The sequence below is a fragment of the Blennius ocellaris genome (genome assembly GCF_963422515.1).
Source record: "Blennius ocellaris genome assembly, chromosome: 16".
Classification (NCBI taxonomy): Eukaryota; Metazoa; Chordata; class Actinopteri; order Blenniiformes; family Blenniidae; genus Blennius; species Blennius ocellaris.
Genome location: NC_137665.1, coordinates 26043059 through 26056106, shown reverse-complemented (window position 1 = coordinate 26056106; position 13048 = coordinate 26043059). Strand labels below are relative to the sequence as shown.

The following is a 13048-nucleotide window of genomic DNA, read 5'->3' as shown; positions in this document are numbered from 1 at the left end:
GTATTATTCATGTATTTATCTCTACTAGCTTTGTGAAACAAACAATGTATTATTTTTTTCTCCGCGGTCGCTCTGAGATTTTCAGGTGAGGGAGGGGGGGAGGGCTCACCGCTCACCGCTCATGAGGTGAACGACACAGCGGAAGTGCTACTGACCGATTCAGTGAACGACTCTTTCGAGTTTCGAGGGGAGTCGGTCATGTGCGCTGAACGACTGAAGGGAGGGGAGTCGGTCATGTGAGCTGAACGATTGAAGGGAGGTGAGTCGGTCATGTGAGCTGAACGATTGAAGGGAGGTGAGTCGGTCATGTGAGCTGAACGATTGAAGGGAGGGGAGTCGGTCATGTGAGCTGAACGATTGAAGGGAGGGGAGTCGGTCATGTGAGCTGAACGATTGGAGCGAGCTGACTCGGTCATGTGAGCTGAACGATTGGAGCGAGCTGACTCGGGCATGTGAGCTGAACGATTGAAGGGAGGAGAGTCGGTCATGTGAGCTGAACGATTGGAGCGAGCTGACTCGGTCATGTGAGCTGAACGATTGGAGCGAGCTGACTCGGGCATGTGAGCTGAACGATTGAGGGGAAGTGAGTCGGTCATTCGTGCTGAACGACACCGACAAGCTGACTCGAGTGTGCTGAAACTGCCATGTGAATGTCAAGAGCCGGAAGCTGCTGTGCTTAGCGGCCCAGCTACAAGGAGGCTGTAGCAAAAATGACTCAGTGAACGAGTTAATGAACGTGAAAACTCGGTGCCCGTTTCTACTGCAGAAAGTAGGTTAAAAAGTAGGCGGGGCTTAAGAGCTCAGTAGATATGTGATGTTTCAACTGTGGTCTCTGGACCTTATGAATCCTCTGTTGTTGTTGTTGTTGTTGTTGTTTACATCCTCTGCTGCAACTGCAACTTCCGTTTTTGTGCGGTGGAAACGGGGCTTAAAAGTCACTATGTTGTGAATCCAAGATGGCGGACCTGTATTCTGTAGCGATCACATTAATGAACTTCTGAACTAACTGAGTTAGAACAGTATACAGGAAGTTATTTATCCATATTGTTAAAAGTGCCTGAAGCTAGACTGTTCTGGCTTGTCATATGATACCTCAATTGTCAAATGTGTGTGTCTCTCAGCTCGCTCCTCCCCTCCCAGTGACACCCGAGCAGGGAGGGGGAAGCGGGTTTTTTTGAAGTAGAAAAAGGCTCCGCACATGCTCGCATTCTCTCTTCCTCTCTGCTCCTGACTGGTAAGCTGTTCTGAACATGATTCCATTCGTGGTACCTTGTTTGAGAAAAAATGGAAATTTCCTGTGAGGCCAGTATTTTCTATCTTTTGTAATAAACTCCTGTGTTAATCCATTCTCAAAGTTTGTAGGTTTATAACTCACTGTGTATCCTTTTCTCTCTTCTCGGGAAGAAAGATTGTCCCTCCCTGTCTGTGCGGATTCGAAGGAAACAGACTTAGACAATATTAAGCTGTGATGAAACTGTATTTTGCATTGGTACTTAAGGTTCATTATGCACTATACTTTTCTTTTATGATCAGTGCAAGGGTAAAAATTCTTTGTTTATTTCATAGATTTTTTATTGAATAGATTTAAAAACACTACAAGAGAGTATTTTGAGTTCATTAAGGTATTTTGTTTATATAGTAGAATGTATTGTATTTTTGTTGGTTAAGAACTGTCATACATATGGATGGATGCAAATATGATAACGTTATGATTCTACAAGGAATTATTAGTGTTTGTGTTTGACTGTACCCATTTATTGTGTTCTGGTGATTGTAAAACTAGAAGAAGTCAGTACGTGATGTGGCAGAATTTGGATCACACAGAGTGTGCTCCGTTTGACCAGTGTTTTTCTGTTTTTACAGTTCTGCAAGAAAAATAAATATATTGCACGGGAGAGGACTTGGCCCATCATTTTTGAGTAACAAATACAACAAAATAAAATAATAGGACCAACACAAAAACTGTAGTATTTTCTAAGTACAATAATATGTAATATGTATGTCTTTCTACTTACTTGTACATTATTCCTCTGTCTCCTCACTGGCCCTTTTCCCCTTCGCAAAGAAGCTTTTCAAAGACATCTGCTTTTTTTAAATACCATTTTGCTGCTTGAGGGTTTGATATCAGCGCTAATGTGACACATGACCGACACAAGCCAAGTCATAGATGGATGCAACGGAGAGAAGTCAATGATTTTTCGAAATAGAAGATTGTTCAGACTCAGATAATAAATAAAATGGAAATAATACCAGATCAAACGCTATTTAAGTGGGAGACAGCAGTTTGTAAAGTTGGGTGAATGTTCCACATCATGTCTGGAGATTGTTTGTGGCATCCCCAGGGGTCAGTATTGGGCTTTATATATATATATATATATATTTAGGTATTGGGTATTATATATATTTTATATATTAATGATATGTATAAGGTTTCTAAGCTACTGCATTTTGTACTATTTGCTGATGATACTAATATTTTTCACTCAGGAGACAACATAGTACAATTGCAGGTGGAAATACCTACAGCAACAGATTATCATTAAACAATGTTATTTGGCAATTGTAAAATGAAGGCACAGGTGAAAATAAAAGTTGTAGTGGTTTCCAGCTAATAAAAATTACCTGGAAACCACATATTAAACATGCACGGAGTAAAGTCTCAAGAAACATTGCATAATAAATAAATAATAATAGCAAATCACTACATACTCTATACTGTTCACTAGTCGCTCCTTTTTTGCAGCACTGTGCTGAGGTTTGGGGTGTTGGACCCGGAATACATGCTTTCTTTCAAGCACTGGGAAGACCAAGAGAGCACAAAGTGGACCACATGTACCGAACCAAGGTTCAGCCCGCTGGCGAGCAGAACACACTGTTTGGACTATTATTTTTCTCTTTCCTTTTTCTTTTTTTGTGGATCCTTGGAGCAAGGCCCTATGGAAGCCTGGCCCACGGATGGTGCTGTACCACACAGCGCAACGGAACCGTAAGAGAGCTTTTGTCTTGGTAGCGCTGCTAGATCAGGCTGAAGCTAACCTGCAACTGTGTTTCACGTGCCGCTGATAAGTATCTGTTGTCTCCGTGTGTGAACGTTGCATTCACGCGCACCATCGCAAGTTCAGGACTCTGGTTTTCCACCTCCGAACAGGAGTTCCAATCGAGCCTCCAGCCCACTGGATCTCTGTGTGGAGAACCGAGTCTCAGAACCAAGCCTCACTAGAACTTTCCTCCTCTCTCTCTTTCAGTAACCCCTCGTGTGAGTGCGCCCTGCACACATCCCCCCGCCGCGTGTGTTAACTGATCGAGATAAGCTCTCCACATAGCCACAATTAGCATCCGAACCGCTAACTTGTGCCGCCGTGATACATCCGTATCGTCAGCGGAATTTGCCTGAATGTCTCAACATCCTGTTAAACTCCGGCGTTACAGTAAAGATTCGGCCCCGGTGAGACCGCTTGCTCCGAGCACCCCCGCGCATGCGCGTGACAGATGCCTTGTTTATCTGGTCGCCGAGCAACCGCTGCGTCCCCAGAAAGAGCGAGTCAAACGCCTCTAGTGGCTGCGTGGGTCATCACAATCTCTCTTTACGCCCACCTGGTGGTCACATCGAGTCATTGTGCTTTCCCTCTGTGTACCGCCACGCTCCCCTAGTGGTCGTCATGGTCACTGCCCTGAACTAGACTCCTAGCTCCTAACAACCTATACATGGACTAATGTAACAGGAAGTAATGTGTCCTGATATTCTGTAAAAAAATAAGCAGAAGGAAGAAGGTTCTCAGTTCGATGAAGACTTGCTCTGTTTATCTGAGCATGACCTTTGTGTCTGTGTGTGTGTGTGTGTGTGTGTGTGTGTGTGTGTGTGTGTGTGTGTGTGTGTGTGTGTGTGTGTGTGTGTGTGTGTGTGTGTGTGTGTGTGTGTGTGTGTGTGTGTGTGTGTGTTGGCATGTATGTATCTATACATGTATGTATGTAAGAGATGGAACAAAGTTGATTATGCTATTTACTTTAGGACAAAGGGTGGGAGTAAATACATTTTACTTCTTCTCACTCTTTTTCAAATATTCATCTTGTTACCTTTTTCTTGATTTATTTTTATATTATTATTATTGTTTATTAATCTTTTGAGGAGTAAAACTTGTTTGTTTGCTTCTTTGTTGTTGGTTTTTTTTGTGCCTCGATATTCAAAATATTCTAAATAAACATTTCCCCCCTCAAAAAGCCTTGAATACTAGTGCTAATTCTAGTTCATGTGGTACAGTGGTTAGCGTTGCCATTATATCTGATCTAAGGTTCGAGACCTCTGGTTTCCTCCCACAGTCCAGAAACAGTGGTGCAGTGAAGTGTTGAGTCCCAGTTTGGCTCTCAGGACGTGAGGATGAAAGTGTTGTTTTGGTGTCCACAGTTAAGCTAACACGTATGCGAGCCTGTCTTTACACCTTTATCTGCTCCAGCCTCTGAACTCTGAGTGGTTGGTTTTCATTCTGAGCACTGTGAAAGCTTCAAGTGTCACTCACCGATTCCCTCGTTGTTAGAGTGCAGCAGCTCCATGAGTGGTGCAGACGCTCCCTCTGCGTCGATGAGCTCCGCAGACTGTTTGTCCAGGGCCAGCTCGCACAGGACGCCCGCAGATACTCGCTTCACGTTCTCCACGTACGAGTACAGCAGCTGAGTACACACAGAACCGGAAACACTTCAACTTCTCTCACTCAGTGCTTATTTTACCACTCGTTCTCAAGAGCAAAACAGTGTTTATGCCTGTATGTTTTGCATTTTCACCCAAACGCTGCTAACAAACACTAAAACATACCATGTAACATGCACTATTTAATCCAGAGCTGCTACATCAATTGGAGGGATGAAGATGCTCTATAATCTGATGTTAGAGGAGGAAGATGCTCTATAATCTGATGTTAGAGGAGGAAGATGCTCTATAATTTGATGTTAGAGGAGGAAGATGCTCTATAATATGATGTTGGGGGAGGAAGATGCTCTATAATCTGATATTAGATGAGGAATATGCTCTATAATATGATGTTAGAGCAGGGAGGTGCTCTATAATCTGGATGTTAGAGGAGGAAGATGCTCTATAATCTGGATGTTAGAGGAGGAAGATGCTCTATAGTGTGTTGTTAGAGCAGGGAGATGCTCTATAATCTGATGTTAGAGGAGGAAGATGCTCTATAATATGATGTTAGAGCAGGGAGGTGCTCTATAATCTGATGTTAGAGGAGGAAGATGCTCTATATTCTGATGTTAGAGGAGGAAGATGCTCTATATTCTGATGTTAGAGGAGGAAGATGCTCTATAATTTTGATGATTTAGTGCGACTATGATGATTTAGTGTGACTGTCAAAACCACAGACACCATGTGGAGCAGAGCCTTCTGGGAAAGTGAGGGCGTGTCGTCGGCCCCTCAGGTGAACGTACCTGCACAAACAGTGGTATGGTCTGCATGCTGGCGATCTCTCCTCGGTTGATGGGGTCTCTAGCCAGAATGTGAAGAGCTCCTGTGCAGCCCTCCACTATTTCCTCCATGCGAACGCCATCCTGATGACAGAGAGAAGGAGGCCGTGAAAGACAGGAAGACACATTAAACTGTGTTAACCCTGTGATGGATGCTGGATTGGGTTCAACCAACCAACTGACTATTGTCACCAGGTTACAGCGCCTTGCGTGCCAACTTGAAAAAAACAAAAACAAAAAGAATATATAAGACGAATGGTATGAATGAATGGTATAATGGGGAAGAGCATATTTATCTAACAACATCCGAACACTGAGCCTGGATTCTCAGGTTCAGTCGACATCTCTGCAGCTTCAAGGCTTCAGTGCTTCTGGACAGAGAGTTTGGCCTCCTTCACACCACGTTTCAAACCAAAACATAGTTATTGCGTTTTCGTTTCAGAAAACTTTCACATTTACAGGACGACATTCTGAAAACAATGTCCGTTTACATGGCAATGGCAGAAACTCTGAAAGCGATGTCATTATTGTTGGTCCACGAAATGTAATGAAGCCACACACACATGCTGCAGAAGTAACGCGTACTTTCACTGTTCCAGCAAAAACATGATGGATTTAGTCGTTTCAAGATGTTTCGACACCTTTTAGTCAGTGGATTGACTTTTATTTACTTTTATCAGTTTGGGCCTAAAATGTGCTCCACACGAGATACTGAGTGTGATTTTGGAATGAAAATGTATTTCACTAGAAGCAGTTCGTATTTTCACTGCTCAAGTAGAAACATAATGGATTTTGCAGTTTCAATTGGTTTTAATCATTGGGTTGACTGCTGTTGTCACTTTCATCAGCTGTGGCCTGACCAGATAGAAATTGTGCACAAATTCGAAATGTGCCAGATTGTAGCAGAACTACAAATTTACATCTATTTTTTATAATGCTAATTATAAAAAAAGATGTGGCGAGCTCCCAATTTTTGTTGTACTCCCCGGTACCATGACAAATAAAGCTTAAAAAAAAAGACAAAAAAAAAGTAACAAACCTCACTACTTGAAAATGTGTATTTTGCAGTGTGTGCAAAAGTTCCTTGCCATCAGGTGGAACATGGGTCGGTGCAGGGAACATCATAATCTGCATATGTACAAGTGCAGAACTACTTCAGTGTCAACGAAGGCACATGTAATTACCGTATTTTATAGAATGTTTGAAAATGCGCTCACATGTTCCCAATAGACGCACCCCAAGGCTTGCCCTCGTGCACTGCGCGTCTATTGGAACTAATACGGCAAGCCCTGGCAGGCCACATAAAATAACGTGGCGGGTCACATTTGGCTACGGGCCTTGAGTTTGACACGTGTGACCTAAACATGAACACTGGGACAACACGGACATTCCAGTAGACAGACCACCAAGTTGGATTGTTATTACAGTGACTGTCAAAATAAAGCTACCAAATCCCAGGAGAACATGGATGAAGACACTGTCCTTATTGTGTATCTACCGAGCATGTGCAGCACAACTATTTACTCTGACGGTGGAGCACATACTCAATAGCAGCGTTTCCACTGTTTCCACAAAGACAGAGTTGGAGTGTTTTCAAAACGTGTTTTCAGAGAGCCTGAACCCCATTGTTGTGTAAACGAACACTCAAAATGCTACAAAAGTTTTATGTTTAGACTGCAGAGGTGAAGCTCTTCTTTGTGTCTTCAACACACTTTGTAATGGCGGCTTAACTTTGAATGATGGAGTAGTTTCTCTTCCTATTCAGATTGTCTTCTCCCAAGTTGTCACCATTGGCTTGTGTAACTCAACAGCACATTGAATCTGTTCATGGTTTACTCTTGAATCCCACCTGGCGGGGGTGAAGCTTCAGCTCTGGTAACCAGGTGAAAGGAACTCCCTCTGTTCTGAGTTGACCTCAAATCTGACCGCTTGTGTTGCTGCTGGTGAATTAGATATGTGATTCAAGAACGCATTTCACCACTCATGTTGAGCCAATCAGAAAGTCAGAGAGAAAAGTGGTTCAGCCTCACTTAAAAACTACAATATACAATAATACAACGTACTATTAAAAGTATTGGCCTTACATTGTTCCCTGCACTGCACAGGAGGTGTCGAGGTAGATGTGAACGTTGAAGTTTGCAGGAAGTGATCGGTTCATGTTGAGGAGTGTGTGTGGTACCTGGTACGTCTGCTGTGCAGCCGAGGCGTGTCTTTGCGTGTCCTGATGAGCCTTCAGCAGCAGGTTGACCAATCGTGGGATAGCACCTGCCTCCCTGAGCGGCGCCTGATTGGCCAGGCAGAGCGCTAGGTTCCGGATGAGACCCACGGTAGCCTGGGGAGAGAGCAGAGATCAAAGAGGGGCTTGCAGGAGGATGTTCCAGGCTCTATGTGGGTCAGGTTAAAAAAATACTTCTGCATGCAGAGTCTCCACCCTGCCTGCTGCATCGTGTTTACCGAGTAGAGTCTGATGGTGCATATCAAAGGAAACCGTGGTGAGAGGAAAAAAACTGACTGCTTTTAGTTTTTGTGGAGACGACCGGGAAAGTTTCCAGCTTCACGATGTCCATGAGAGATCAGCTCTGTGATGATGATGCATGTGCTGAGAAAACCACAGGTTGAACCGAATGATGAAATTTGAGCCGAGACAAATGCTGCCAAGGAAACCATCACCCAACAGGATCTGGGTCAAACAGGGCATCCAGACCACCATGCACCCAAACTCTCCCCCAAACGCAAGGTGGGGCGGGTCAGACCTCTGTCACTACTCCATCTAAGTCTCCCCAAGACAAAGCTCTGCCCCCTCTAAGAACCATTTTCATATCAAACTCAGAAAAACACTGAGCGGTGTCACACCCTGTTTATGTTGCAGTCTTTGTCAATCACTTTGAGACTAGTTTCAGAACCTTGATGTCTTTTTTCGCAACTCTAGATACAAAACTCACAACCAATGATCAAAATGCACTTTTTTTCAATTTCTTGGATACAATGCACTTAAACCAAAGATCATTTGTCCATTGAACTATAATCACCGGTTCAAAATGACACAACTTAACATCACAGTACAATTTCAAATGCCATTCACACATTACATTTCTATTTACTGTCTATTCATTTCATTACAATATTCTAACTATCAATTGATACAACTACTCAAAATGACAAGTAACTGTTGCATGTTAAAGCAGAGTCTTGGAAACTGAGGATGAGCATGTTCAAATCATGAAGTTTTCAGGATGATAACAATGATTGACACGACCTGTGACACCAAGTCCTTACTGATGATTGATCTGACCTTGTCGTATGACAGTAAGGAAGTGACATCCACAACAACATATATAGTGATACAACATGGAGCAGGCAGGGGGGCACCATGGAGGTCAAGTAGGAGGAGGAAGAGGAGGAAGAGGAGGAAGAAGAGGAAGAAGAGGAAGAAGAGGAAGAGGACGAAGAAGAGGAAGAGGAGGAAGAAGAGGAAGAGGAGGAAGAGGAAGAAGAGGAGGAAGAGGAGGAAGACGTGGTCAAAGGAATGGCAGAGGACAAGCACCCAGTTTGAGAGGTGTCCATGGGCCCCGTTGAGACATGTGGGGGGACGGGGTCGAGGACAAGGACCCAGTTTGAGAGGTGTCCATGGGCCCCGTTGAGACATGTGGGGGGACGGGGTCGAGGACAAGGACCCAGTTTGAGAGGTGTCCATGGGCGCCGTTGAGACATGTGGGGGGACGGGGTCGAGGACAAGGACCCAGTTTGAGAGGTGTCCATGGGCCCCGTTGAGACATGTGGGGGGACGGGGTCGAGGACAAGGACCCAGTTTGAGAGGTGTCCATGGGCCCCGTTGAGACATGTGGGGGGACGGGGTCGAGGACAAGGACCCAGTTTGAGAGGTGTCCATGGGCCCCGTTGAGACATGTGGGGGGACGGGGTCGAGGACAAGGACCCAGTTTGAGAGGTGTCCATGGGCCCCGTTGAGACATGTGGGGGGACGGGGTCGAGGACAAGGACCCAGTTTGAGAGGTGTCCATGGGCCCCGTTGAGACATGTGGGGGGACGGGGTCGAGGACAAGGACCCAGTTTGAGACATGTGGGGGACGGGGTCGAGGACAAGGACCAAGACGGCAGCAGCAAAGAGTCTCAATGAGATTAGAGCAACGGTTGTTGATCATGTCATCAATCATGACATGACAATGATTGAGGCAGCAAGAATGATAAACCAAACCTTAGAAGATCAACGTGGCCTCAATCATGAGAACTTTCCACAATGAGAACCGGTGAGTATTCAGCTGCACTACAGTAAACTTTACAGTGTAGTACTGTAGTACTCTTACTGTAACTGTCAAGGTACTGTACACTGTACTACAGTAAACTTTACAGTATAGTACTGTAGTACTCTTACTGTCATTGTCAAATTATTGTACACTGTACTACAGTAAACTTTACAGTATAGTACTGTAGGCTCCTCTTACTGTCATTGTCAAGTTATTGTACACTGTACTACAGTAAACTTTACAGTATAGTACTGTAGGCTCCTCTTGCTGTCATTGTCAAGGTATTGTACACTGTACTACAGTAAACTTTACAGTATAGTACTGTAGGCTCCTCTTACTGTCATTGTCAAGGTATTGTACACTGTACTACAGTGAACTTTACAGTATAGTACTGTAGGCTCCTCTTACTGTCATTGTCAAGGTATTGTACACTGTACTACAGTAAACTTTACAGTATAGTACTGTAGGCTCCTCTTACTGTCATTGTCAAGGTATTGTACACTGTACTACAGTAAACTTTACAGTATAGTACTGTAGTACTCTTACTGTCATTGTCAAGGCATTGTACACTGCATGCCAATGTGCAGCACAAAGTAGGAAATGTGACTATTACTGTAAAATGTGTTCTACAGTATGACGACAGGTTCTTCCTGTCAGATTCCTACAGAACTGAGACTCGACCCACAAGTGGAGGTAAACTCCTCACTGAGGAACAGGAACCAGTAGAGGAGGTAAACTCCTCACTGAGGAACAGGAACCAGTAGTGGAGGTAAACTCCTCACTGAGGAACAGGAACCAGTAGTGGAGGTAAACTCCTCACTGAGGAACAGGAACCAGTAGTGGAGGTAAACTCCTCACTGAGGAACAGGAACCAGTAGAGGAGGTAAACTCCTCACTGAGGAACAGGAACCAGTAGTGGAGGTAAACTCCTCACTGAGGAACAGGAACCAGTAGAGGAGGTAAACTCACTGAGGAACAGGAACCAGTAGTGGAGGTAAACTCCTCACTGAGGAACAGGAACCAGTAGAGGAGGTAAACTCCTCACTGAGGAACAGGAACCAGTAGAGGAGGTAAACTCCTCACTGAGGAACAGGAACCAGTAGAGGAGGTAAACTCCTCACTGAGGAACAGGAACCACTAGTGGAGGTAAACTCCTCACTGAGGAACAGGAACCAGTAGTGGAGGTAAACTCCTCACTGAGGAACAGGAACCAGTAGAGGAGGTAAACTCCTCACTGAGGAACAGGAACCAGTAGAGGAGGTAAACTCACTGAGGAACAGGAACCACTAGTGGAGGTAAACTCCTCACTGAGGAACAGGAACCAGTAGTGGAGGTAAACTCACTGAGGAACAGGAACCAGTAGAGGAGGTAAACTCCTCACTGAGGAACAGGAACCACTAGTGGAGGTAAACTCCTCACTGAGGAACAGGAACCAGTAGTGGAGGTAAACTCACTGAGGAACAGGAACCAGTAGTGGAGGTAAACTCCTCACTGAGGAACAGGAACCAGTAGAGGAGGTAAACTCCTCACTGAGGAACAGGAACCACTAGTGGAGGTAAACTCCTCACTGAGGAACAGGAACCAGTAGTGGAGGTAAACTCCTCACTGAGGAACAGGAACCAGTAGTGGAGGTAAACTCACTGAGGAACAGGAACCAGTAGTGGAGGTAAACTCACTGAGGAACAGGAACCAGTAGAGGAGGTAAACTCCTCACTGAGGAACAGGAACCAGTAGTGGAGGTAAACTCCTCACTGAGGAACAGGAACCAGTAGTGGAGGTAAACTCCTCACTGAGGAACAGGAACCAGTGGAGGAGGTAAACTCCTCACTGAGGAACAGGAACCACTAGTGGAGGTAAACTCCTCACTGAGGAACAGGAACCAGTAGTGGAGGTAAACTCACTGAGGAACAGGAACCAGTAGTGGAGGTAAACTCCTCACTGAGGAACAGGAACCAGTAGTGGAGGTAAACTCCTCACTGAGGAACAGGAACCAGTAGTGGAGGTAAACTCACTGAGGAACAGGAACCAGTAGTGGAGGTAAACTCACTGAGGAACAGGAACCAGTAGAGGAGGTAAACTCCTCACTGAGGAACAGGAACCAGTAGTGGAGGTAAACTCCTCACTGAGGAACAGGAACCACTAGTGGAGGTAAACTCCTCACTGAGGAACAGGAACCAGTAGTGCACTGAAAAAAAGGAAATATTGGGTCTTTGAATTTACAAAAGTGAAGTTAGTAAAAGCAACACAATTCATTTATATTCTGTTTGTGAACATGGTTTAATCAAGTACACTTAAGTTGTTCCTAAAGGATGTTGAAATTACTCGTTTCTTGCAAGTTGATTTAAATTAATCAAATTAAAAAAACAAACTCATTGTAATCGAGTTTAGTCTCTGCCGTTCAAATGTTGCAGTGTCGTTATCCCTCCGAAACAGAAGATGGCGCTTATCATCCGTAGTTGGATGCCAAAAATAGACCAAGAAGAAGACCACTCAGAAGGAAAGAGCGCGAAGGGAACGTTGGAAGTCCGTTGGAAAGTCTCCATGCTTTGCAGCAAGAGGTCGTGACCCAATATCTGAAAAAGTAAGTTCTTCAAATGTAGGCTATATATGTTCCTGTTAGAGTAAGTTGGGCGATAGTCGACATCAGCCAGGTTTTCAAACAGTAACGTAATATAACAAGCCTGTTAACTTTTTGTAGCCTACTTATAGTCTATTGGCATATCATGTTGGGGAACTTTAGCTAACACCGGCTAGTTATTTGACTTTAGACAGTAAGCGTCAGTGTGTTTCTCTGCTGAGAAAGCGGCTCCCGGGCCCGCTGCTGCCCACAGCCCACCGCCGCTGAAAAGCAGCCGTTAGCCGCTCTGCACCAGACTGTGACTATGGCGGGTGGGGGAGGGGGGGAAATAAGAACGTGCATGAAGTTATGACGTGTGTGTGTGTGTGTGTGTGTGTGTGTGTGTGTGTGTGTGTGTGTGTGTGTGTGTGTGTGTGTGTGTGTGTGTGTGTGTGTGTGTGTGTGTGTGTGTGTGCGTGTGTGTGTGTGTGCGCGCGTGCGCGCGCGCGCGCGCGCATGTTTTTTCTTTTTACTGAGACACCTGACTGATGCCAAGTGTTTTCTTTCACAGGTTCACTGTCCATTTGCGTATCATACATTCAAAAGGCTCTGTAATGGGTAAGTACTCTCACATTTATTTAAGCCCTAAATTTGCATCTTCATTTAAAAGAATGTGAGATATTGATAAAATGTTAATTGTAATTTTTCAAATTTGATTATAATGGAAAATATTGAAGTGCCAAATATCGCTGGTCCCAAACAGCTT

At 44.6% G+C, this 13048-nt stretch overlaps 1 protein-coding gene across 1 annotated transcript in view; it reads right to left on the bottom strand.

Moving 5' to 3' along the window:
- LOC308141093 (junction plakoglobin-like) overlaps positions 1 to 13048 on the bottom strand; it is a gene marked incomplete at its 5' end in the record, with an annotated part of 143730 nt that overhangs the window by 28264 nt on the left and 102418 nt on the right. Inside the window, 3 exons of the mRNA XM_080511096.1 lie at positions 4515 to 4665; positions 5428 to 5547; positions 7643 to 7795. Of these exons, the coding sequence (XP_080367222.1) occupies positions 4515 to 4665; positions 5428 to 5547; positions 7643 to 7795 (424 nt within the window). The remainder of the gene's footprint in view (positions 1 to 4514; positions 4666 to 5427; positions 5548 to 7642; positions 7796 to 13048) is intronic.